We start from the raw sequence: 27,644 nt of genomic DNA on the forward strand, positions 1-27,644 counted from the left end.
AAATTTGTGCAGAATTCCTCACCTAGATCTGTAAGAGTTACAAATTATAGTTGTGTGGAAGTGGAAGTCTGCAATTAGGTACACACAGTAGAAACCATTAGAAGGAATAAATTACCTCTCTGTATGATGGATGTTCCCCCAGGTTATAACTTTAGCAGATTTCATACATTCATCTGACAGTCTGATTAGAATTAGAATTGTGTCTGCTCATGTTCCTGTCCTATACTTGTTGGAAGAAAAGTTTGAACAAGCATCTGTTTTTATACAAAAAAATGATGGTGTAGATTGATAAGGTTATAGGAGAATGTTTCAACTCAGCAATATATCTTGGGAACACTTTTTCTCCTGGAATATTTCCTTTCTTTCTTCTTTTTTGTAAATGCCACACAGCGATAATGGGCTAGAGGTAGCCCTGTGCTAAGACTGAGGCCATAAGTATTGCCCTCAATCACACAGTCTTGTTAACCTAGGAATTTCATCAATGATCCAGGGGGTCTTGGGCATACAAAATATGCCTGGAACAAAGGATGGCTTTCCGACAATTGCTGTATCAGTATCTTCTAAATAACAGCATGCCTGAATTTAAAATAATGCTGTTCGAATAAGTACAAAGTCACTTATATAACAACCCATATGGTATATTAAATATATAAATTTGACCCTTTAGAAAAACATTACCATAAGCCAGTGCACTTCAGCTAGAATGGATCAGCAAACAGTAAATTAAAATCTAGTGAAGAAAAGTATTGAGGATTTTTTTTTATCATAAATAAAATTATTTCTAAATGTATGCAATAATGAAAAATTATCCACATATAGGCTAATTAAAGAAGAAGGTCAGTCAGATGAAACCCAAAGAAAATTGAATATAAAGGAAAAAGTCCAAGATGTTATCAATTGGGCAAAATAATCAATTTTCTGCTTTGTGGAGCACAGGGAAATGTGTGCTTTCTCCTCTCAAAAAACAGCACAAAATTGAGCATTTATAGTTTATACTTCTTTGTGGTGATGTACCCATGCATAAGCTATTGCTGGAATCATCTTTTGCTGAAGTTTTTAGTCTTTATTATACTAACTAACTAGCAAAAACATACATATAAGTACAGTAGGATCCAAAAAGACTTTAATTTTTCCCATGCTGAAATTGTAGGAATCCTCTTGGAGAAAAGGAAATAAAAGAAAAAAATATTTCATGTCTCTCTGCTTTTATTCATTCTTCCACATTTTAACCCTGATGCTTTTAAATATTTCACCAAGTTTCCTTCCCTTGGATTTCTATGCTGATGTGGATATTTTAATATGCAAATTAACTACTCATCTATTTCTATGAAGGGACAAAATTGCTTTTCCAAAGCAAATTGTAGTTCCTTTTATATAAGGTGTATTATTAAGTTTAAATTATCTCATCAGATCTCATACCTATTTAATCAAATCTGTCTTCCTATAATAAGAGTTCAAGTACATCTTGTGTACTGTACTTTCCATACTTAGTACATTAGCATATTGACCACATACGGTAAGAACTTTATGAGTCAATGTTCTTAGTTTTTCTATCATCTACTCCTGCACTTTGATATCTTCACTGTCAATTCTACGGCTGGTTGTTCTACTTATTGTCATTAGTTTGGTCTTCTTTATGTTTAACTTCAGTCCCATTTTTTCACTTTGCTCTTTCACATTTATTATTAGAGCTTGCAGATCCTTTGCATTTTTGGCTATCAGGGTAGTGTCATCAGCATAGTACAGGTTATTGATGTTTCTTCCTCCAATTTTAAAACCATGATCATCTTCCAATCCAGTTTCCATTAATATATATTCAGCATAGAGGTTGAATAAATAAGGGGAGAGTATACAGACTTGCTGCAATCCTTTACCAAACTGGAGTCAACCTATTTCAATGTGTTCTGTCCATATTGTGGCCTTCTGACCTGAATATAAGTTTCTCACAAGGACAATGAGATGTTCTGGGATTGCCATTTTTTTGAGCACATTCCGCAGCTTGACATGATCAACACAATCAAAGGCCTTTCTATAATCAATGAAGCACAGGGTGATTTCTTTTGGGTATTCTTTGGCCTTCTCAGTTATCCAGTGTGCATCTTGTCTTCCTCTGCTTTTTCTAAAGCTATCTTGAACATATCTTTTTCCATGTAGGGTTCTAACCTGAATTGGATGATCCTAAGCATTATTTTGCTAGTGTGTGAAATTAAGGATATTGTACAATAGTTTGCACACTCTGCTAAGTCTCCTTTTTTTGGTATTGGAATGTAGATTCATCTCTTCCAATCAGTTGGTCATTGTGTCATTCTCCAGATTTGCTGGCATAGCTTGGCTAGAACCTGGACTGATTCTTCTGCTGCTGTTTGCCATACTTCAGTGGGTATTCCATCAGTTCCTGCAGCCCTCTGACTTGGTAATGACCAGAGTGCTGATCTAACTTCATCTTCTAGTACTAGAGGTTTTTGTAAGTAGGGAATGTGTTCTAAGGTATCTTCAATTTTGACATCTACTGTTCAGTGTTTCAGTATACTCCTTCCATCTTAGTTTGATCTCTTTTGAATTGCTAACAATTCCTCATTGGCATCCTTTAATATACTCTTGGCCTTATGTTTAGAATAATTAAAAAGACAACATAAAAGGGGAAAAAAATGAATGAAGAAAGGGGGGGGATGCTTCATTGTTTTGTTTGTGTATTTTTGAATGTTTTATGAGTTAAATGTTTTATTACATTTCCTGAGCCTTTCAGGAGAGGAAGATGGGGGGTGATTAGATCTAGATGGCTCTGCGTATAATATTAGATCCATCCATTGTTTGTAACTCCTTGGTTCATGTACCACTAGTTGCCCTCCGCTGCTAGCCTGACAAACACAAGCAATCACTGTATGTCCCTCATAGAAGGTATTTGATCTTAAATGGTCTTAAAATTTGTGGAGCTTCTGCAGGAAGCTTTCGAAGAGCAAGGTGCTCAGAGAAGTGAACATAAATGTAATCAGAGCATTTCCCTTTGGAGTAGGAGACAGTGGCTTTTAATACAGACAGTTTGCGGATCTGATCATGAGAGAAAATGTAAAAGTTCCACTTTGGATGATACTGTAAGCTGAAGAAATGAGAAGCATAAGGCACTTCTACTTTCTAATATGCTCTCATTGCCAAGTATACAAATTCTCTCCTCTCACCTGTGTGGTCGTCTTCTTCATTTCATGTTTAGTTGCCAGTCTGAGCAATGTCACCACTGAGAACCTCATCTGAGAACTTTGCCTTCAGAACGTAGAGCCACATGAGGCCTTGTCGCCATTCTATGGATTTTAACAATAAAGAAAAGACCCATTGGTTATGGGACAGTATCCCAAAATGAGGTGGCTCACTAAATATTGAAGAAACTCATTGGAATTTGTTGTATGCACTAAGTAGCTGCAGCTGTTTAAAGAAATAGCTGCTCTATTTTGTCCTTCAGCATTGCATTTGTAAGAAAAAACTCTGATCAAAGCTCTACTTCGTTGTCATCTTTACTGATAGCTCAGAATAACAACATGAACAATAGTGATACTTGAGTTTTTGCAAGAACTAATGAGGAACAGTTTAAAATTTAGGTTAAAGGCAGGGAAATCCTTATGACACAATAGAAAATAAGTCTTAATTGCTCCAACATCTGAATAATTGTCGAACTGCAAAATGGTATATTTAGCTGAGGTTCAAGTGGTTTTGCTTCTGATCATGAGCAGAAATTACCAGTTCTCCTCATAAGCAAGTCCAGTAATGAAATATGTGTCTTTTTTGATAGGTGCATATGTTGGTTTCTGTGGACAAAGAAGCAAGGGAATGTCAGCCCATTATGTTTTGTTTGTGCTTTGCCTATATTAACCAAAATAAATTTGATTAATAAATAATTATTTATCAATCAATCAATCAAATTCATCACTGCCCATCTCCCAAAAGGGACTCTTTTCAATATATCCTTCAATCTGGAAGGATAGCATATGGTGATGCAGAAAAAGTTATCTAAAATTGCAGTACCATCCATTGGCATTATATCTCCATACACAGTGGGCTCTCAAATGCCAAGATAAATACTTCATATAACTACAATGTTAATAATAGTAGAAGCAAGGTAAAAAAATATTTTGTAATTAATACTGGGCCACAAGTTCTGGAAAGAGAGTGTCATTAGGCCTGAGATTAAATGTGCATAGTTAATTTTACAGCTGTAACAATTGGGTTAAAAAACTGGGTGTGCCACCCTATGCTGCTGCAGGATAGAAGTCCGTCCTGCAAGTATCTAGTATTGTCTGCCCTCTAGAGGTATAGCCAGTATCTACAATTGCAATGGCAAACTGATGTTTTGTGTCATCCTGTTGTACCATTGCTTCATTAACCAAAGATAAAAATGGAATAGTGTACAAAGCTGACAACTTGCATGATCAAATACGTAAAATCAATTTGCTTGCTTTTATCATAGCTGGCCACAAATATGGATCTTTCTGTCTTTATTTCAAGGGCTATTTTGTGCTGGTTTAGTAAGTAGGCTAGTTATCAAGTTCCCATGGTTGCCATAAAGATTAATGAAACACGGATTATAAACTCTTACATGCTGAAATAGAATTATTAATAATTTCTACAAATAAGTTACATTAAAAATTATACTGTGAATTGCTGCAACACTAGCTTAGAAAGAAATATAACTCAGATTGAAAATTGCAGGTCTGCCTGTTATAAAAATTAGGTGGTCATATTGACTCATTCTTTTACTGATCTGCACCATTTTTAAGCAGTTATGTTTCTCTTATAGCATGCCTTTCTCTTTTCCTGTGCATCAGGTCATTTTAATCCTTTCTTCCTGGTAGCTATTTCGCCAGTTAAACACTGATTGCCTATCTTGATGCCCCTGGGATTCCTGGCCTTACAGCACTTCCTTGCTACCACCAATTTTATTTCCCCAAGCCTCCAAAACAGTATGAATGAATTCACAGTTGCCTTTACAGGAAAACACACAGAATAGGTTGAGATCACTATGAGCCAATCAGTATTCCTTCTATCTGATCAACACAGAAATGCAAAAAAATTATTTAGTTAGTATCCTACCCGATGCTGTAGTTCCTTGAGAAACAAATATAGCATACATTAGTACACCAATTCCCTTGCTATGTTTGTTTGTTTATTTATCCAATTTGTCCCCGCCCATCTCCCCCATGTTACTATGATGGGAATCTCTGGGAGGGAGGGGGAAGGAAGGAAGGAAGGAATCACCATATTGTATATAAAGGTATTGGCACTTTTGTCACTTAGTTTTCACTCAATATTTATAAATGTAGTTGCACATTGCTGCAGTGTCTGTGAAAGGGAAAGGTTGTAAACAGTGCAGAGAAGCTGCACAGGAGTTCAATTGGAGTTGATCCAGGCTGTTTTGACTGATTGTAGATCTCTCCCCCACACACAGCAGCTTAGCCAAAGTGAGCAGGGTGAAATTGAAGGCTTCTGTTGGATTCTCCCTTCCCTTTGGCATAGGACCAGCCAGCATGCAAATCACCAGGCTGCATGCTCGAGCTCACTTGCTCTGTGTGTGTGTGTGTGTGTGAGAGAGAGAGAGAGCTACAGCCTTGAACAAAATTGCTTGCTTGAGCCAGGAGCAGAAAAGCAAAAAGAGTCAAAGAGTTTCTACCAGTTGAAAACAGATTGTCCAGAAGTTCAAGTATTACAGTTTATAGCAAGCACAGTCTAACTACAACATTAGTTGGCCAGACAGGTCTGGAGCCGCTTTTGAACTGCCACAAAATCCTTGTATGAAGTTTCTTTAAAATTTAGGAGTTAATTCTTAATTAAGTCCAAAAGAATTTCTACTCTGCAGAGTCCCCTAACTTTTGTGTGTGATGTAGTCAGGATGCTGTAGGAACTGGAAATTCTGTTGATCTACCTCGTACAGTCTTTTCAACTCCAGTCATATTCTGCACTTTTCAGCCCAGAAAGAAAAGACTAAAAAAAAAAACATGTCTCTCGTAAAACTTTAAGATTGGGTGTAGAATTGCTTAATCATGTAACTTTTACTATCTTGGAAATATCAGTACTATTTTATTGGGGGGATATGGGCAGTCATACGTTGGCTTGCAAGGTTGTCTTTAAATTAGAGAGCCTAACTTGCATGGAAGAACTTACATATATTTGGATAAAATTGAGCTTTGGTTGCCCTTGTGTTATACAGCCCCATATAGAGTGTGTTGCAGTAGTCAAATCACAAAGTGACTAGGACATGAGTGACTATCTGAATCTGGGAAAGGGCACAACTGGTGCACCAGATGAAGTTATGAAAAGGCCTTCCTGGCTACAGCTAACACATTATCTTCAAGCAGGAACAGCGAGCCCAGAAAGACTCCCCCAGACTCTGCACCAACCTTGAAGGGGGAAGTGCTACCCCATCCAAAGTCAAAGACAGAATATATTCAGATCTGGGCATTCCAAATACCCACAGCCACTTGGTCTGGTAGGATTGAGTCAGAGACACTTCTTCCCCATCCAAACCTGTACATCCTCCAGGCACTGAAACAGAACCTTGACAGCCTCACTTGGTTGGGGTCAAAAGATAGAATTGGGTATCATCAACACACTGATGATAGAACCCCAGTATCATCATGAAAAGGAGGCAAAAGAGAGTAGAACCCTGTGGCACCCTACACAGGAGGGGCCTAGGAGGGATCTCCCCAGCCCCCTCAACCAACATTGACTGGAACCAGCCCTGGAGAAAGAAAGAAAGAACTACTGTGAAGCTGTGCCCCCAGTCCCCTGAAGCCAATTTAGTGGCCTGCTAGAACCACTGAAATGGAGCAGAGCTTATAAGACAGCTGAGAAGCTGGCACAGAAAAAAGAAAATTATCTTAGACAGCTTCAATGAGCATGTCAGAGAAACACAGGTTATGGATCTTACACATTCAGCCCTCCCAAGCATAAAAAATCACACACTTAGACAGATTAGGTTAAGATAAGTAAAAGAATTCTTACTGACTTTATTGTTGCTTCTGTAACATCCATCTTGGTGGAAAAGATGAAGTTCCTTCGTTCTTCTTTCTAAATACTTAGTTTGCCCTAAAGTCTCAGCCCTACAGCTGCCAAGAGCTGTGTGGAAGAAAGGGACAGAATTCTTCATCAAAGCCCGAGCACATGGCCCTGATGAATGGAAAGCAGAGCAGCATACTTGCTTCTCCCTGGGTGGAAGAAGGAGAGAAGAGAGAAAGAGGAAGTAGGAGTGGCAACAAACAGCTTCCTCAGAGTTGCATTGTGGGATGACTCAATTTACATGCTAATTCACATACAAATGAGGCATGCTGGATTTGCCAGGACTTCCAACATCCCCAACTCACCGAGCCAGCTCAGAAGGATTGATAGTATCAAAAGCCACTGAGAGAGCACAAGGATGGATGCACCACCACCAAGTGCAACCAAGGCTGTCTCAGTACTAAATCAAGGTCTGAAACCCAACTGAAACAGTCTAGATAATCTGATATATCCTTTCTTTGTGTTACTAAAACAGTTATGTAAAAGTTTTAGTTGACCAATTTCATGATGAGTAGTGAAGGTTGATATCCATGGGCCCATCTGTTGACAACAAAGGCATAAGAAAGATTTCAAATTGCACGTAAGAGGAGTATATGATAAAAAGCATAAAATTATGATTAAAAGGAAAAGGGAAAATGATATATTGTTTGGTTGGAAACTGAGACACAGGAAGGATGTAATAAATCTGAATGAAGATCAGGTTTTATGGAATGGAGTAGGTTTAATTATGAGTGTAAGAACTAAAATGTGTATCAGAAGGTATGAATTGATGTCATCTACACTGCCACGGGCAAGTATGAAAGTCAGAGTTCATACATTGACAGTGGCATATTACACTCCACTAATGGTGATAATTAAAGGGATGAATGTGGAGAAAAACTGCAATATTCTGGACAAATGCAATTGGGGGAGGGATTTCCACTGTTAGATCACACAAATAGATGAGTGGGAGCAAAATGAGAGAGTGCAGAAAAAGTGATTGGACTTTTTGGAAAATCTACAAATGGAATGGTGATCGTTTGCTGAGTATCTGTTTACAAACTGCTCCTTAGCACAGCCCCCTTGCCCTAGCTCAAAAAGCATCACTTGCCAATCTCAGAGAACAGATCCTCACAGTGGGGCTTCCTCTTGCAACTAACCCACAACTGAGGTACGCTAAAACCAGGTGAAAATGTTCAGGTAGAAAATATTTTCCTTGGGAAAATGGAAAAAGAACCTTGCATGTGAAGATTTTGGTGCTCATGGAAGAGGAGCTTTGAAGATCAGCGACCTGCTGGCCTCCACAATTCTGCCCCCTTCCCATTCAGCTGCATTTCTAGGTGGCTGCCAGAGAAAGTAAATATCCCTTTTATATAGTTATGTTGCAGAGTGCCAGCAGAAGTGCATGGAGTTATGCTAATGGGAAGGATGAATAAGGATGTTTGCTGGAATTTATCAAGGCTGCAGATAAGAAAAAATGCATATAAGTAAGATACATGTACATAGGAAAAAATAGTTGCAAATAATGTAGTCAGCAAAGAACAGTTCAGCCTAAAAGAGGCAGAGAAAATGCAGAATGATGTTGGAATTTTTTTTTTTAAGTTCTGGATGTGGGTGACGAGTGCTACACAAGGAGCTTCCAGCAGACTAAAAGGAATAAGGAATAAAATGAAATGATTTGCAATGAACTGAAGTGAGGGAATGCTGGAAGAAGATATGAATGCAAGTGGTATGTTGAAATTGAAGCAAATGCTATAAATGTTAATGTCCAAGAAAAAAATGAAAAGGTTGCATAAATGCCATGAGAATAATGCAAAGTGGTAATGCTATAGGTATAAATGATGTAAAATATGGATATAGTGTACTGATGGAGTTGCCGTGTACCTGTTTCAGCTTTTGTGTGGAGGCTGTATCTGTGCCTGATTTCTTCCTATGTGGGTATTTGAGACTCATCAGGCATAAGTAGCCAGATATGGGGGTTCAAATCCTCCACGAGGAATTTAATTCATGGACCTTTGCCCTTTAGATAACTGTATACAGTCCATTAGTTTTAGGAGCTGTCCGGGTCCTGGTTCTCAGTGATTACAGGAAGGAATATATAGAATCTATCAGACTGGCATCAACAGTCCTCCGTCCCTTAAGCTATCAGGAGGCATGCCATAATGTAATATCCATATTTCTCTGCTCTATAAAGATATTAACCTTTAGTCTCCAAACAGCCAAGGTTCATATGTACTACAAGCTTGTTGTTGCTTACCTTTGGGCTTATCATTTATAGGAAACTGACCACTTCACAAAATAATGAGAGATTGAAATTCTTCAAAATTTTGTTCTGAACTTGTTTTGTTCCTACTTAACACACTCCTCAGGCCTACAGATGAATTAATTAGTTAGGTTATAATCTAGGTAGGAGTAGCTATGTTGTTCTGCTGCACTATCATTTGTCTTATTTTTTTAAATTGGGCTATTTCATATTTTGTTTTGGTCTGAAACCAGATAATTGGACCATATCTATCTATATTTTTGTTTATTATCACTGGTTACATAGACTTCTAATTTTTACTGTTATGTTTTATCACAAATTTTATTTTAATACAGAATTGCATATATTTGATTAATCCAATATATAGGCATTGGTATGTACACTATAGTAACTATACTATATTACACAGTTTAGTATCAATATCAATTGGACTCAATTTTGTAGTTTTTATATTGATTTTGGTCTTGTAGTATATTCGTAACTTTGGGCCAGTAATTCTTTTTCTATCGCTTATAAATTAGATTGTTTACCTTACAGATTTATATTACTATATGCTGATCAATGACTATAATAAAGGCTTTTTCCAGGGAAGAAATGGCAAACTGAAGACAGCTCCACTAAAAGCAGAGTCAGTGACCGTGGCAGAATGAAGAGCCAGTGAGTAGACTGGCTCTTCGTAATTCCTCTCTGGACAAGGAGAGAACTTGCGATTGCCCAACAAGTGGTCCATTCAGTTGCTCCTCGCAAGGAGACAGACCATAAGACAGCAGTCTCCAGCAGATTTAGAGCTCTGGGAGAGTAGCCATCTTGCTCAACCCACAGCCTTTGAAAGGACCCTGGGTTCTCATATTTCCTTTTTTAATCACTTTTGGAAATTGCTTGTTAACTGCTTTTTAGATATTGGGAACCTTTGGATCAACAAGTTTGAAAACACTGGGTGAGTTTCCTTCAGTCCTTAGCAAAAGAACTTTAAATACAAGTTTAAGGACTTTATTTTTTTTCCTGGAATAAACAGCAAAAGGGTGATTAAAACTTTGATTTTAGAAAGTTACAAATGGACTAAGGGTCTAGATAAATTTGAAATAAGATTTTGGAATTAATTATAAAGAATCCTTCCCAAGGGAAAATTCTTTTGTTTTGAATTCTTTTTAAAAAAATGATAGGGTGAGACTTTGAAGGTTGGACATTAGAGGGAACCAGAAGGAACTAAAGATTACAATGAAAGGAGACGAATACTTAAATTTGACTTACAAATACAGAATGAAGCAAAATATTTTAACATCGGATGTATTGAAGGATATTTTTGAACAATGGACCCAGAAGTTAATTTTAAGAGTGTCTGCCTCTGTAGACAGATTGTGTTTAAAAGTTGTTTTGGAAGAGGAGCAAGTTCTACCTGACAAGATTGAGATTGATCTGAAAGAGGATTTAAAAATGACACGCTATAAAAATGATATGGAAAAACATGCTACACTGGACATACAAAAGAAACCAGCTGATGTCTTAATAATTAAAAGGGATACACAAATAACAAACTAAGAGAATGAACTGGATAATTTTCCTATATTGGATTTACAAAAGAGGCTTGTTAAAACTTTGAAGAATTTTGTGGCAAGGAACAAGGAAAAAATGAAAAGCAATCAAGTTCTAGGACATTATTTGAAGGGACTAAAGATCAAGATTGTTAAAAGTAAAAGGAAGGAATATAAAGTTGGTTTATTTGATCAAGCTTAAAATAGATACGCTATTTCTAGTAACTTGCAATGGATTTTTGTTGACATCAAGACTGAAATGAGGCTTTAAGGATTTGTTTATAGATAAGAGATGGGATATGGGAAGAAGAGATCACTTGTATTTTAAGAGAAGGTGATAAGTTACTAAAATTATTTATACTTGTGATAAAGGGGGAAGTCAATTCTTTATATTTTCTTTTTCTTCTTACTTTTTTCCTTCTTTTCTATTTTTTCTTTTTTTTAGTTTGAACTAGTTTGTATTGTTGCAATTGTAATTTTTAATAAAATTACTGTTAAAAAAAACCATAATAAAGATTTTGATTTGATTTGAAATAGTTTTTTTTTAAATAAAGCTTAGAAAATTGCATCTTCAAAATTAAGTACATGTTGAGAAACAGGCATTATCTTGGATCTTACCTCATTCTGTAGCACCGAGAGAGATCAGTCTAACCCAGTGTTTCTCAACTTTGGGGACTTTCAGATGTGTGGACTTCAAGTCCCAGAATTCTCCAGCCAGCAGTTGATGTCCACACATCTTAAAGTTCCCAAGGTTGATAAACACTGATCAAGCCTGACCTCTTTCAACTCTTTGTGTCAAAACAGGAAAAAACGGGGCTCTGCATTACCTGTTCTGCCCTTCTGTTCAGTTGGTCATTTTCTCCATATCTGTTGCCCAATATTTTTAGAGTGAGGCTCAATTGCCATGGATAGGTTACCAAAGATTACTGTATAGTGTGTGTTGACACTGTGTTTTGTTAAATGATCCATTTTATGCAATTAATTCTAGCACAGCCACTAAACTATAATCTGTCCTGGTTTATTTATATAATCCCTTTTGTGCCAAACAAGAAGAACTAGGGTAGCAGAAGGCCTTGCACTGGGCAATCCCTCAGCTGCTTTTCATCACTGATTATGTAAAAGCTCGGCACTTGTTTGTCACAAAAATTACTTCATCATGGGAAACAGCTGCTAAGCTAACTGTGAATTGCCCTGTAGCCTTGAACTATTTCAAAATGTTTTTAAGCCACGCAACTCTTGGTCCATCCTAGCGTTCCAATCATTGTAGTTCCTGAAGTTACCTTTATTTTAAAATACCTTCATTATTTTAAGAATTACTAACTGGCAAATTTCAGGATATCAGTCAGGTAGCTGCCCTGTTTTATTAATTTGCCTCTTTTTGTACGAGGAAGCTTATGGGTGGCACTAGCAAATTAGGTGTGGTTAAATTTAGTAGTAGGACAAAAATTAACCCCAGACACAGGAAGCAGTCAGCATATCTCTCTCCCTTCTGTTAAATAAGCTGGGGAGAAAATAAGTGGCAGGTTGGTTTCTTTCCCTCCCTCCCTGGAAAAAAAAGAAAGAAAGAAGTAATGAGAGGCAGAAGCTCAGCCATCTTGCTCATTTCACTTGAAATTTTCAGAAATTACTAAATAATTAGGGTTCAATTCATCCAAACTTCTAAAAATCCCCTTTTGATCTCTTCCTATTTTTTTTTCTGAGCCACCTCATTCTAGAATCTGCAAAGAATCTTAACTTCACTTTTTTCCTTGCACTCATCCTTTCCACATCATGTGAATTGCCTTGTGAGTACAATTCTGAGAATCAAAATTGAAAGGTGGAAACAGATCTGTGAGAAGGATTTTCTGTCTTTGTAGAAACAGTGCAAGAAATTATTCTTGAATTCTTTTTCCTGGTGATTCTAAAATATCCGTTCATAATGTAATTAGTGTCCATTTGCTGAAAGGAACAAAATCTCAGGCAGGGATATCGCTCTTCTTTTGTTATAGGGGAAAATACAAATCTTTTGATAGCAGGGTTCTTGCAATTGTTACTGCTGTATAGTAGGTATTCATCTTGGATATGATATGATATATGATTCCTATTATATACTTCCTATGTTATACTCTTACGTTATCCCAATAATGAACAGTACAAATTCTCCCCTTGTACCTGTTCCTTTTTTCAGCAGTCTAAATCTTGGTCTGTTATCTCTTACTTTTATGAAGCATCCATCTAACTCTTTTTCTTGGAAATTAAATGCATTCAGGCAAAGCTATCTCCACCACCATCCCATCCTCAAACTGCTCCATCTATTCATTTGAGGGCACTGTCCTTTTCTTTTTCTTCAGTTCTAAAACATATGCTGCATTTTAATAAAAAAGTTGCTTGGGTGGGTGGGGGAAATGTCAGATGAAGATGTTATAATGTGAAGTTCTTCTGAACCAATGCCAAGGTAGATGATGTACTAAAAATAAAATCCACATTTGGAAAGACCCCCTATAACCGAGTTCAGTGAAAGCATGGAAATGCATTTCTCAGAATGAATTACATTTTCCATCATGTGGGGCAACTTCCTTTTAAATAATATATTTTTTAAAAATGCAGTTGTGGATGCTTTAAAGCTCTGGCCATCACCACCCCCATGTATGAGATTCTGATGATGGTTACTTGAAAGGGACTTTTCTAACTTTACCTAGAAAAGAGCTAGCCAGAAACAACACTTGTGGTTAGCCAGCTTCTGTCAGTGGCTGAATTCAGTTGGTCTGTGTCTATAGGGGAAGCTAATGCTTTGCTGGGAAGAGGGAGCTGACAACCCAACCAGGGCTGTAGGAGGGTCATAGCTGACAGTGGATAACAACAATGGTATGTGGGATATCAGTAGGAAGGAGGTGTGTCTATGGAAGCAAGGGAACCAACCAAAAATAAAGCCTTCAGGTTGTGGCTCACTTCATATATGTAAAGAAGCTGTAGCAATTTAATACCTTTTGCTTGCAGAATCAGGCATCAAGGGTGCTATTGAACTTGAAGAATTGACTTGAAGATTTATTTAATTGTGGTCAACAACCAGCAAGGTAAAAAAGTCAGAAGCAATGACCGAATACATCAAAGACAATATAATAGTCATGAAACTTAAAAATTAAGACTTAAAACCAATGTGAGAGAGAAATTGAATAAAATAAATATTGTTAAAAAAAAATGATGTAAAACATAAGATGAAATAGAAATAGTATAAATAGAAATACAGTAATGTAAAATGAAAGAGGAGACTTCATAATATCACTCTCTGATTAGGACCATCTTATACCTTCTTATGTAAATTGCCGCAGTTAGAAACTTGGCAACTCTGTTGGTGAGGATAGGTTCTGACCTGCGACTAGGAAATGGATTACCTCTCCCTCACAAAAAACGGGTTTTGTTAAGGGGTGGTAAAGATACGTCTGTGTTTAACTGGCGTAGAAAGGGCAACAGAAAAACACATGTGAAAGGGTCTCAGGCTTGTTTTGACAAGGACAGCGTCTCTTGGTGGAGTCTTCTTGCACCTCCCGCCTAGCACTGCTGAGGAGAAGATGTTAAAGTGAGCCAGAGAAAAGGCTCTACTGGGAAAACAAGGTGGAACACCCTGGGCCAGTCACTTCCTCTCAGCCCTAAGGAGAGGGCAATGGCAAACCCCTTCTGAAAAACCTTGCCAAGAAAACTGCAGGGACTTGTCCAGGCAGTCTCCGAGCATCGGACACAACTGAACAGATTAAAAAAAAAAAAACACCCAGGGGCAGCAGAGAGTAAGTAGAAATACCACAGGCCAGCCAAGATTTTTTTTTTCCGCCTTGATGAAAAGCCATCAAGGAGAATTGATGGGGCCAATGAGCCATTAGGAAACAGGAGTTTCAGCAAACATGGACTCTTGCCTTTTGTGGAATCATACCCGCCTCCCTGTAGATTAAAGCTTTTCAAGCACTGCATGGGATGTGGAAGAGCACTCATTTGAATCCAGACTGAGCAGTTTGTTTGTTTGTTTGTTTGTTTGATTGTTTTTCGAATTTCTGTCACCACCCATCTCCCCCAAGGGGGCACTCTGGGCGGCTTACAACACAATAACAAAACCATAAAACATAAATTACCACACAAATATCAATTAAATAGATAAATATGCGACCCTTGTGGCGAAAAGCAATGCCTAAGGGCTTTAAACCATTGTAGTTGGATACCTGTGTATCATATAGCACTTATATTGTAATTTTATTGTATGTTTATTGTTTTATTGATTATTGTTGTAAAGCGCCCAGAGTCCCTCTGGTGGAAGGAGATGGGCGGTGACAAATTTGATAAATTGAATGAATGAATGAATGAATGAATGAATGTGAGATGCTGTTTTAGCTTCAGAAAGCTTAATGGTAGCAGGACTGCATCTTTGGAGTGAAAAAAGCCAAAAATTGCCTTGGCACTTTTGGCTTTGGCAGAAATGGCTCTAATTTATTCCTGCCAGACTCTGGAGGCTTGAAAAATTACATCAAGGTATTTAAACCTGGGACTTAAATCAGTTTTATTCTTTCTAATTTGTCACTGGTGTTTGTGGCAACTTGGTCTTCCCAAGAAAAATCATCATTTTGGTCTTAGCACAATTGATGATAAGCCCTTTCTCCTTAGAGAATTTTGCTGAGGCCTGTCAACTCCTCCTGAGGCCCAGCTGTGAGTAAAAGAATCCTTGCCTCATTGACATACCTCATCCTTGACTATTTGAACAAAAATTGATTGCCAAGCTTAATCTTTTTGTGTTTCAACCTAAAATCTTTAAATGAATATAGTAGTTGGCAAGAGGAGATAGCAAAAGGAATAAATGTTTTTACAGACGAAAAAATGTCGTGGCCCAAGAAGTAATGCTCTTAAATAACTGATATTAACATAATGTCTTATGTTTGCTGAAAACAGCTAAATAATTGATCGTGGAGAATTAAAAGGCAAACCTGGTTGCTTTCCCAGGGCAGTGTTTTGTACCTGAGCTCAGTTTCATAGTTCTTTGTTTGGTTATCATGCTAACCAGATAAACATTGAGGGCCTACACAGGGACACAATAATTTATCTAGAATAATACTTTTTTTTTATTTGTGTATTAGCAGCAATTGCTTTCCAAAGAAGTACAGCTTTCTCTTCCCATATATAAAAGTAAGGAGGTATAATTACAGCATTTTATTAGCTATGGCCATAGCTCTGTTTAAACTTTCCTTTGAAAATCAAACTAATCTGTGGAAGTTCTGTTAAAAATGAAAAGATGAACATTATAGAGTGGAAGTAAAGGAGATTCAGTTGAAGGGATCAGATGTCAACTGCAATATTCATTCTATCTCCCTTCACATCTTTTATTGTAGTTGATTGGCCACCTCAGGCACTATTTGACCATATCTGCCTCTTTAGTCACTGCCCTGTCTGGATTAAGATACAGTGATAAAATAAATAGCAGTAGCAAAGGTAGAGTAATAAATGTGCCAGCATGTCTACACTCTTAAATAATATACAAATACGTTATTACATTATTTATTATTTATGAAATGTATGTAGCTGCCCATCTTACCTAGTTAATCTAGATGGCTCACAATCTAGACAGTTCACAGTTAATACAATAATTCATTTTTAAAAAGCAATAGAAGAATTTAATTGAGGCCCCTAGAAATTCTAACCAAATTCTAACCCAATAATACCCATCTCTGTGCCTGTTAAAAAGAGGAGTCATTTAGCTCGTAAATTCCTTGGAGACTGAAATATTAACTTCAGCTCAAGTACCATATTAGTGCTGCATAAGCAAAAATATACTGCTTGGTAATGTTGAATGCTGTAATTCTAGCAATAGCACACAGTCCATCTTCCAGACTAAGGTAGGAATTTAACAGCTGAAAAAGTTGTGAAAAAAATATAAATAATATACGATATACTTTTTTTTCCCCACTCACACAATCTTAAAACTCATCACTAAATGTCAGGAGATTCAGGATCCAAATACTTTATAGAAAGAAAGAAAAAATCATTGCCATCAGATGCATGATAACCATGAATTAAAATAGTTTGAAAATAGGATGTGGCAAATTTTTTGACATCAAGTTGTCAATAGTAACTACTCTTGATTATTGTATAATATCTTTGGAATCAGAGGCAGCATACATTAAGCACTGGCTACTAAGGAAAAATAGTGGAAGTTCTCCTGTTCATGTTTATGAACTTCCTGTATACATCCTGTTGGATACTATATGGCACCTATTTGATTAAATGGGTTGTCCTGACCCAGCAGGGGTTTCATAACATGATAAAACCTTGTACAGCCTATGAATGATGGGTGAGGGAGGCCAAAGACAGCGAACAGATCCAGGAGGGAGTGATTTATACTCTATGAGCTTTTCAGAGGCATCTTACTTGCTGTTCTGGGAAGCTGAATGCTCAGAGGTAACCAGGCTCCCAGGTATGTCCGAATCGCAAAACAATAAAGCATTAGTTCTTCAAGCAAATTCTGAGAGAGAAAAATCAGGGTTGTGAGGAGCAGTAATTTAAATGCCAGAGTGTTTCCCTAATACCTAATTCTAAGAACCTCTATTGACTAGGCTTTACTACTGGCTTAACATGAAGTTGAAATTGGTATTTACAAGACATGGAGGATGACAATATATAAAATATGCTATGTTCTAGTTTCAGATGAGGTGGTATTATCTCTCTACACACCCCAGCTTTCTTTCTTCTTCCTCTTCAAACTGTTCTCTGAATTTAAATGTTACAGACTATGTCCCCAACGTGGGAGGATAAAGAAACTAAGCAGTAACTGAATAATTGTTAATACTAGCCTGTATTGCATAAAGAAAAAGAAGCAGAAATCAGCTATTCATATTCATATATATGTATATGTATATATGCAGTGTGCAGCATTGTTTATGGATAGATTTCCATGCCAGTAGTTTGCTGATGAAGAGTAAATATGAAGTTAAAACTCTATCTGTGACTGGTGTTTAATAGGTTACACATTGGATTCTGTATTCAGTCTATATTTGGCCTACTGGATTTACAATGTCAAGCGAATTTTCCTTTCATAATCTTACTGCTCCACATTCATCATGTGAAAATAACAAAACTATTCAGGGCTCTCAAATGTACCCAATTCCTTGATTTACTTGTCAGACATGACTCGGTACTTGCACAGGGGACCTTTCACCTTTTTTCACCTGATTGTATATAATAATATCTGCCTCTCTGGGTGGTTGTTTTCTGTAAGAGTAGGAAGGCCTAGCCATTAAAATAAAAATGAGTTCTTTCAGCTATTCTTCCCTGATGAACGGAGTGGCCAGGGAGTAGACCACATGATGGCTCCCTTTCACCTATGGTAGAAGCCCCAAAGCCAGGTAAACAAGCCCACTTCCTCTTTTGTGAAAGTTTCTCATTATTTTACCTGAATACTTCGAAAGTATGTTGTAGTCTCAGAACGATCAGGATCAATATCCTAGGTTTCTCCTTTCATGTGGGGGATAAACTGAACTGGTTCTCCAGAGTGCAGCTCTCTACAGTAAAGTTTCAGTGTTCTTAAGCTATGCTCCTGTTACTGTTTTCTTCATTAAAATAAGTTCTTGTTTTAAATAAATGACTTACAGATTGTGTACTGGAAATTGAAGAAAGTGTTGGTAGATTTGCAGGAAAGAATTAATGGAGAGAGGAGCACATGTTTCCAGGCAATTAAAGTCTAAATAGAAATATTTCTTCACTACAGCTAAGGATTAAATTGCTTCAAAATTATGAGATATAATTCTTCTAATAATGCTTTGTTTTGTGACTTCTGAACATCAGACTTTTCCACAAGCAAATATTTTAGGGTTTGAGGGCTATTAGTTTTTTTTTTTACAGTAGAAGTTTGTGAAACTCATCTTTAACAATATATCCTTTTACTTATAATTAAAATTCAGATGATCTTAATTACCACCCATTTCCCTCTCTTTCTACTTTTGATGATGGTCCTTGTGTCTACGTTTCAGGAGAGGAATCTGGATTGGTTCCCCCGGATGCGTGCCATGTCACTTGTTAGTAGCGATTCAGAAGGAGAACAAAATGAACTTAGAAATCTGCAAGAGAAGCTTGAATCAACTATGAAGCTTGTATCTAACCTTTCTAATCAGCTGACAGAACTTAAAGATCAGGTACAAAACATGGAGAAAATGTTTACCAAAATAAGGCCCATAAGGCTGGTTGACAAAGGTATAAACTTGATTAAATGGGAAACTGGGAGACAGGAAAATTGGCAGTGTATATGTTAATGAAGCTGGTGTCACAACAGTACTGTTAATTGATGGGCATTTGGACATCTGATTTAACTCTTTCATTCTCCCCTTGCCACCACCATTTTGACTGAACAAATTAAAATGTATGTTGCTTTTTGTTCTTGGCCAGGAGGAGTAATAACATTTCAAAGACCGTAAGCTATAGTAAAATCAATCAATCCTGCTCTGTCTTCATTCTCACTTTAAAAAGCTAGCAAAAGAATATAAGGAAGCCTCATCATTAAAAAGCCATAACATCCCCAATAGAATAGTACTGAGGAATGTCTTGTATAGAGAAGGAACCACAAAAGCTTAGGTCCAGTCAAGATTTTTGGCCCCCGTATTCTCCTGTCCAGCACTTTGTGCTGGTCTGCTTTTGTATGGATGGCCTAAAAATTTAAGTTCCCCTTGAAGGACCCTCAGGTATTCTTAGCCCCATCTTTGATTTCATTCACAAATTAATGAATTGTGACCGGTTATTAAAAGAACAAGCCACAGACACCAACAGCCTTTTCTCTATTTTCTTAGAGATAAGCAAGTTTCAATCCTAGTTTGTAGCAATGCTGTTTTATCTCTTCTTTTTGTCTGAAAAAGCAAACCATAGTATTTTAGATAAGATAAAATGGCCACAACCTGGTATCAGCAGCTACTAAGCTTTGCATGCCTAGGGTAGGAAGAAGGGGGAATAGGAAGAAGGATGAGCAAAAATCTAGGGCTTTTGTCCATTTATTGTCATAATATTGCATATACCATAAAAACAGCCTTAGTTTTGTCAGGGTTTACTCTGTGTAACTCGAAACAGGTACCAAGCCCTCCTCCCCACCATATCGTTCAGTAAAAGACAAATTTGAATGGGATATAGAAGGCAGCTTGACACTTTTGTCTGTCATCCATTTTTTCAATTCCAAGCTCCCCAGCTACTTTCCCCCAGAGTTCCAGTTATATTCTACCTTCTCCAATTTCTTCAACTATGATATGTCTATCATATTTCAGAGGCTTGAGGACCATAGTTATTCTTGTCCAGGGTATTGTTTTTAGCTTTGCTATTATATGGTATTTCTTAGAAGTGCAATTTGTTTCTGTATCTCCCTATTCAATCTATTAAATGTAGTGGTTTTTGACTGACCAGTGGGGCAAGGCTTTATTCTTATGGCTTTAAAAGCAGCAATACTTTCAGAATAGTGGGAAGTACCCCAAAGTTGCATATGAAATTCCAATGTTATAGAGCACCTTCCTTCCCTGCAGGATCATATAAAACTATAAAATGCACAAAAATGTCCCAAAATACACTAGTTGACCTTTGCTTTGATGGCAAGAATATGTGACTTAATTTATCACTTTTGGTTCAGCTTCACGAGCCTTGGGGGAAAAAAAATCATGTCTGAAGTTTGCATCTTCAGCTGGCCTAGTTTTTAAATTTTCTCCTTGCTGCTATGAAAATGAGAAATACGTTAGCTTTGAGAGGTTTCTTCAGTGCAGCGGAAAAAGGAGAAACCAAGTTTTATTAATATGAGAAATTATTTTGGAATTTCCCCTTAGTCCTGTCACTGATTATATCCTAATCCTGCTGCAGTGTGTATAAATTATGTGACCAAACCAGAACATCACTTTCTCAAGAAAAGAGAGTGGCTGGAAGACTGATTTGAATCATATAATTCTGTTTGCACTGCCATCTCTTCCAATAAATTTCTGAGGTTTAGAGCTATTATTAATCCATGCTAATCTAAAACAAATAGTGTAAACATTAATATATAAAACATGTCCACTTGCAGTTAATTGTATTCCAGAGTAGTTAAGATTTTTCTGTATCACCACTCAAAATTATACATTGAAATATGTATGGAATACATTTCTTCTATATTCTTTTTTAAAACTTTTCTTTATATTTTTTCATGTTTATCTTTTATCTATGTACAAATCATCAATAAAAATTTTACATACATGCATGCTTACATACATACATACATGTGGAACACAGGAAACAAGGGTGGAAACTGCTCCAGGGCTAGGAATGCATTACCAAAAAGGCCATCTTCCTAGTGGTTAGCCATCTCAACTCATTTGGCAGGAGCAATATGGGAAAGGGGAATTTTTTAGGTAACCTAGTCCCAAATCATTTAGGCTTTGGAGATTGAAGCAGTCAGAAAGCTAGCATAGCTAAAAAATATAGGCTTTCCATCCCAGTTAATACTGCATCTCCCTGCTGTATCATTTGCATTATTTTAACTGTTTTAGTGCAAACGGCCTATTACAATAGTCCATATCAGAAATTACAAAGCTGTTCAATCCAAGTAAAGTGGTAGCCGGTATATCAGCCAAAGCTAAAGAAAGTCACTTCAAACACAGAAATCACTTTTGTCTCTAAAAAGTGTTAAGGGGAAACGGCAATAAATTGCAGACCCAACATGATCCCACTTCTACACTTATCACAGTGAACTATGTAAACCAATGTGAAGACTCCCCCGCATGGAGCTCAGCTCCCAGTGAATCCATGGACTTGTCCCCGTAGGTTTCGTTGGCAGCCATAGAGAATGCCTTGCCATTGCCTTCTTCCTGGAATGTCTTTTCAACTTACAAACCACAGGCAACCCTGCTTAGTTTCGGAGCTCAGACAAGCTTGGCTAGATATTGCCATCGACTATTTTACAGTATATAGACTGTGGGCAGCAATAATATTTAATTCATACATTTACAGATATGGGTGGAGACTGTATTCAGAGTTAAATCATAAATAACTCTGCCGGCCTACAAGAGGTGCTTCACCTCTTTCCTTCAGCAGCACAGTTCTTCTTGTCAAAGAACAGGATTTGCATGAGATTGCTTCAGTTCCTTCCGATTTTTTCCAAACTTTGTGAAGAAAGGAGTTAGCTTTGTTTTGTCTAACTGTAGCAGACAAAAGTGCATTATTTGTTGCAATCAGCTTTTAGGGGGAAAAAATTACCACAATAAATAGCAGTAGCTCATTCTGTGGTCTGACGTATAGGAAGTACTTGTGTCTACTGAGTAAATGTTTCAATTTTCCAGATGACAGAGCAGAGGAAGCAAAAACAGCGTATTGGTCTCCTAGGACATCCTCCTTCTATCAATGTGAATCCACAGCAACCAGCATAAATTGGATGGGTGGCCTGTCTCCCCATTGCATTTCCTTCCTTACTTCATAACAGAGTTGAGATCCAGTCCTTAAAGCTGCTTTGGTGTATTCCTAGTTCATGTAAATAACCCTGGTTTTTATACTGTACGTAAAGAACTGCTCTGAGAAAGTATGGGCCTTACAAATATTGGCACATCATTAGAGGAGGATTACATTTGTACCTTCAAAATGTGTTTTTATAGGAAGAAAGGCACATCTAATTTGCACTTGAAAAAGGATTTCTGTCTAAAATAATACATGATCTGTATTTTGTATTTAAAACCTCAGATAGCTAGTATTTATGTTTTATAAAATTGTGCAATATGAATTATGCAATCACACTAGTTACTTTAGGAATGTATCTATCCTAGAGGGAGTGATCATCTTTGAATCTGGTGTCATCTGACTTTGTTTCCAAACCATATCAGAAGTCCACTAATACAGGCTGCTGCCAAATGCTGTTCCTAGTGAGGTTTAGTTCTCCAGTGCTTTTTTTTTTAGGGGTGTGTGGGTGGGATGGTAACATACAGTATTTGAAATAGTTTGAAACACTGTGGCAATAGAGACCTCTTTTATTCCAGCCAACATTCCTCTCAATATATCTTCTCATATAAGAAAAAAAGTAAAACAAAAGAATATCTTAGTGAGCTGGTCCATCAATCACAGTGCTGGAAAAGATGTTCAAGCACTAATTAATGAATAAAACTTGAGGGGAATCTTTTCTGTTATGACCGATTATATCAGGATGGTTCTCAGTGGTTGGCCGATCAGGGTAATCTTCTAAGATACGTTTTGTTTGGTTTTGTTTGGTGCCATTTTGGTTTAGAAGAACCTAGAATAATATGGAGATATCACCTCAGTCTATCATCTATACATTTTGTTACTGCATTCTAACAAAGATACATTTCCCTCTGCTACACTTTGTACCAACTAAAAAATAAACTATGTCTTTTAGGACCCCTAGCTAAGCACTGATTTTCCAATACTTGTGAAAGAGCCATTAGTTATAGATTGTGCTTTAGTTTTTCTTCACACTTTGTTAATCCTGAGAGAGAGAGAGAGAGAGAGAGAGAGAGTGTATATATATATATATATATATGTCATCTAGTTTTGTACATGATCTTCATTTTACAGAAGCAATCTCTGCTTTTAATAAGAAGCAGGGAGATAAAGAGTGCTTATTAAAGTTTGTAAATGCATAAATATAGATATTTAAATAAATGATAGAATAAATATGTACAGTGCTCCAGCGCGACAGCCTCATTCTTCATAAGCAACCTGAATCCTCTTTTCATTATACGAGTTTGGTGCAAACAGCATCCCCAAATGGGTGTGATTTATAAAGTAGCTTTGAAATAAGATCTACCGCAAGTAAGACAAACCTTGCCAAGGTACTGCATGTTTGTTACGATAAAAATAAGTCTCAGCCATTGCACATGATCTGAATGTAATGTATGTACATTGCTTTTTCTTAGGTTTCTGTTAGCTCTGAATTGGAACTGGGATCTTGCAAATTTTCCTCTAGGCAGCAGATGTGTTTATAGGATAGCTAATGTACCAAATGTAATTACCTTACAGTATTAGCAAAGTTTGGACATTTCGTTAAAATATTTTGTTTTGCATCTTCTCATCATAAAAAGTCCAGTTCCAGCTGTGCTTTTCTGTTCCCAGGGTTCCATCCTACTGTACTAGTACAAGCAGAGCAGGAATATTCAGAACGTATTTCTCAGTTAAAAGGAAATGGGCTATAATTTTTGACAGAGCTGAGAGTGTATGAAACCTGATCCTACATGGGTTTATTGCTCATAATCTAAGCCAGGTTTTTTAGCACTGTGAATTCTCATATGCTAACCATAATGTGCACCTGTTATACATAGCCAGAGCCAAAACAAATGAAATGTATTATGGTTTATCATTACACATGAGCCATGACTGACGTTTAATATGATGATTTGTCTGCAATTCTCTGAAGTTTAAGAATGCTGCTATCGAAAGCTAGCCCAGCCAGTAGAATGTATGTATTCATCAAATGTAATACCAAGAACAGCTCAAAGGGCAAGGAGGAAGGATGCCTATGATCTACAAAGGTTCCATCTCCCTGGTTAGGGACCCATTGGCTGCCATTTTCAAATGTCTGAAACTCTGACTGATTGTGTTGCTGTTAGACTCCCCCCACTGTCTAATAGTCTCTCTGCCCAAGTTGATAGAAATAATCTTGAGAGATGACAAAGGAAGCTCAAGATTTTATGACCAGCCTCATCATTTTACGGATTGCTTCTGTAAAATGAAGTAGATGAAGAAGGGCAGCAATACAAACACACATCTCCTAGACCTTTCAGTACAACACCATTGTATCATTTTGAACTATTTACTTGGCACCAGCCCTACATGGATTGAGGTACAATGCTAAGCTGGCTCTGGTCTTTTCTGGAGGAAGATGAAATTGGGGGGACTAATTTTCCACCTTACGGCTTGTGAATTATGGAATGTTTGATATTTAGGCCTATCCCCGTGCTTTTCACTACCTTTATGCAATTCCTGGGAAACATTATAAAAGGTTTTTTGTTGCTATGTAAGTGCCATGCAGACAAAACCCTGCTCTGCCTCTAGTTTTCAGGTACCAATTCCAGAAAACTTCCATGTGGAGTTTTTGAAAGGACAAAGTTTGGGGATTGAGTACAAAACAAGTTGACATTTAATGTAGAAAAGAGGGATGTATTGTGGAAAGGTAAAACCATCTTGGATGGATGGATTTGCATTCCTTATGAAGGATAAAATTTGCCATTTGGGGGTCCTCCTGAATTTATCACTATCTATGAAGACACACACGTGAACCTAAAGGGATGCAATGTGCATTTGTGTTCACATACTTGCAATCGTAGCATCTCTACCAATATACTTTTCCCCCATGGCTTCTTTACTGGCATAGTGCTCTTTTGCATAAATTGCTAATCTTAAGAGGGCTTGAATGGACTATGTCAACCTCAGCAAATATCTGTCCCAGCTCAGAGGCAGCCTGCGAGCACACTTTCTGGTCCACTTCAAAAATGGTTCTTTGCAATCTGTGCTGGCCTTATACAGTGATGTGGTTCCTCTGCTACTCGTTAATTTGATTCAGGCAACAATCACGCTCCTATTGGTTGCTGTATGGAGCTGCTGGCATGGCCTCTGGTCTGGTCACTGGTTGCTGCCCTTCACGGCTCTTTGCCTGCACCAGATGAGGGGAACACACCCACATAAAGCCTGAAGCCCATTAAACTTCCCAAGGCAGGATTCGGGCATTGTCTGGGTCCCTTCTGTATCTCCACTAAATGGTCCTCTGTAGCACCAGTTCTCTGGTTCCTGCCTATATTTATAACTGGTGTATCAACAGGGCATATGGATATGATTCACCAGTGAACAAATGAAATGGTGGACTTTCCTTCCTTTTTTCACCAATTCTACATTTATTTATTTATTTATTTATTCATTCATTCATTCATTCATTCATTCATTCAATTTCTATAGCCGCCCATCTCAGCAAGTGACTCTGGGCAGCTTACAACAATAAAACAATTACAATTAAAACAATTAAAATACAAAATAAATACAAGATAAATATACATGGCTGCCAAGTAAGCAATGTATGGATGTTAATATAACCAAGAAATGGGACCATTCACACACTTGGGGGCCTCAGGCCTGGGCACATAGCCAGGTCTTCATGGCCTTATGGAAGGCCAAGAGGGTTGGGGACATCCTAATTTCTGGAGGGAGAATGTTCCAGAGGGCAGGTGCTACGAAAGAGAAGGCACGCCTTCTAGTTCCCACCAACCGACACTCCCTAGCTGATGGGACCCGTAGCATACCCAACCTGCCAGATCGAATTGGATGAGTAGAAACAACTGGGAGAAGGCGGTGCCTTAAGTAACCCAGCCCCAAGCCATGAAGGGCTTTAAAGGTGACAACCAGCACCTTGAATTGCACCTGGAAGCACACTGGCAACCAATGCAGCTCACGTAGCAGTGGTGTTACATGTGTCGAGTACCCGACACCATTTACTATCCATGCAGCTGTATTCTGCACCAGTTGAAGCTTCCAAATGCTCTTCAAGGGCAGCCCTATGTACAGCGCATTACAGTAGTCCAGACAGGAGGTCACAAGGGCATGAGTGACTGTGAGCAAAGCCTCTGTTTAGGAATGGGTGCAGCTGGCGCACAACCCAAAGGTGTGCGAAGGCCCTCCTAGCCACGGCTGCCACTTGCTCTTCAAGCAGGAGCCGTAAGTCTATGAGGACCCCCAGATTGTGCACTGGGTCCTTCTGGGGCAGTGCAACCCCATCCAGGACCAAAGATGGAAAAACCTTACCACCGGAAGGCTCACAAACCCAAAGCCAGTCTTGCTTGGGTTGAGTCAAAGCCCATTACACCCCATCCAGGCCCTTACAGCCTCCAGGCACTGGGACAGGACATCCACGGCATCACTCAGGCAGTCTGGGGTAAAGATATAAAGCTGGGTATCATCAGCATATTGATGGTATCTCACTCCAAACTGTTGGATCACGTCACCCAATGGCCTCATGTAGATGTTAAATAGGAGAGGGGAGAGAACCGAGCCTTGAGGCACCCCACAAAGTAGGGGACATGGGCTGGACCTCTCCCCCACATTCAACACCAACTGGAACTGACCCTGGAGGAAGGAGGAGAATCAGCACAACACTGTTCCGCCCACTCCCAACTCCCAAAGCCGGTCCAGAAGGATATGATGATCAATGGTATCGAAGGCCTCTGAGAGATAAAGAGCAGTAAGGATGGTTGCACTGCCCCCATCTCGCTCCCGCCAAAGGTCATCTAAGAGTTCAATCAATGCCGTCTCAGTGCCATAACCTGGCATGAACCCTGACTGAAAAGGGTCCAGATAATCTGCTTCATCCAGGATCCTCTGCAGCTGCCACACAACCACTCTCTCCACAACCTTTCCTAAAATGGGGAGGTTGAAGACTGGAGGAAAACTGTCCAGGTTAGTTGGGTTGAACGATGGCCCCTTGAGGAGAGGATGCACCACAGCCTCCTTAAGAGCTGACAGGACCACCACCTCCCTCAAAGAGGAATTAACCACCACAGTGAAATAGTGCCATTTTGTGTACTCCATGGGATTCTTCCAGGTGCTGTGGCTGCTTCTGCCAGCAGCATTCCTTTGCAATACTTATTTAAGTGAAATATTCAGCAGTTGGGGTAAAATTTGCAAGACTTCTGCTAGTTTCCCCTTTTAGCTCAAGTGACAAGAGGAATGATAAGGTTATCTACCAGCATTCTGCTGAACATGCATTCCTTTAGGTGGACTAGTGGATGGGTCTGGTGCTGGATGAGGGTCCCCTCCCCATCCCCCGAACAGGTGAAATACCCAGTGCATGAGCAAACCACATCCAGCAGCCCTAGGAACACTGTTGGATCAACTGA

At 38.2% G+C, this 27,644-nt stretch overlaps 1 protein-coding gene across 1 annotated transcript in view; it reads left to right on the forward strand.

Annotated features, from left to right (window-relative positions):
* The window catches only part of ITPR1 (inositol 1,4,5-trisphosphate receptor type 1), a 246,737-nt gene extending 223,287 nt beyond the window's left edge, over window positions 1-23,450 (forward strand). The window contains exons 58-59 of the mRNA XM_063291609.1: window positions 18,795-18,956; window positions 22,101-23,450. Of these exons, the coding sequence (XP_063147679.1) occupies window positions 18,795-18,956; window positions 22,101-22,187 (249 nt within the window). The 3' untranslated portion in view covers window positions 22,188-23,450. The remainder of the gene's footprint in view (window positions 1-18,794; window positions 18,957-22,100) is intronic.
* Window positions 23,451-27,644: the final 4,194 nt, after the last annotated feature.

The sequence above is a fragment of the Candoia aspera genome, chromosome 2 (genome assembly GCF_035149785.1).
Source record: "Candoia aspera isolate rCanAsp1 chromosome 2, rCanAsp1.hap2, whole genome shotgun sequence".
In the NCBI taxonomy this organism is placed as follows: domain Eukaryota; kingdom Metazoa; phylum Chordata; class Lepidosauria; order Squamata; family Boidae; genus Candoia; species Candoia aspera.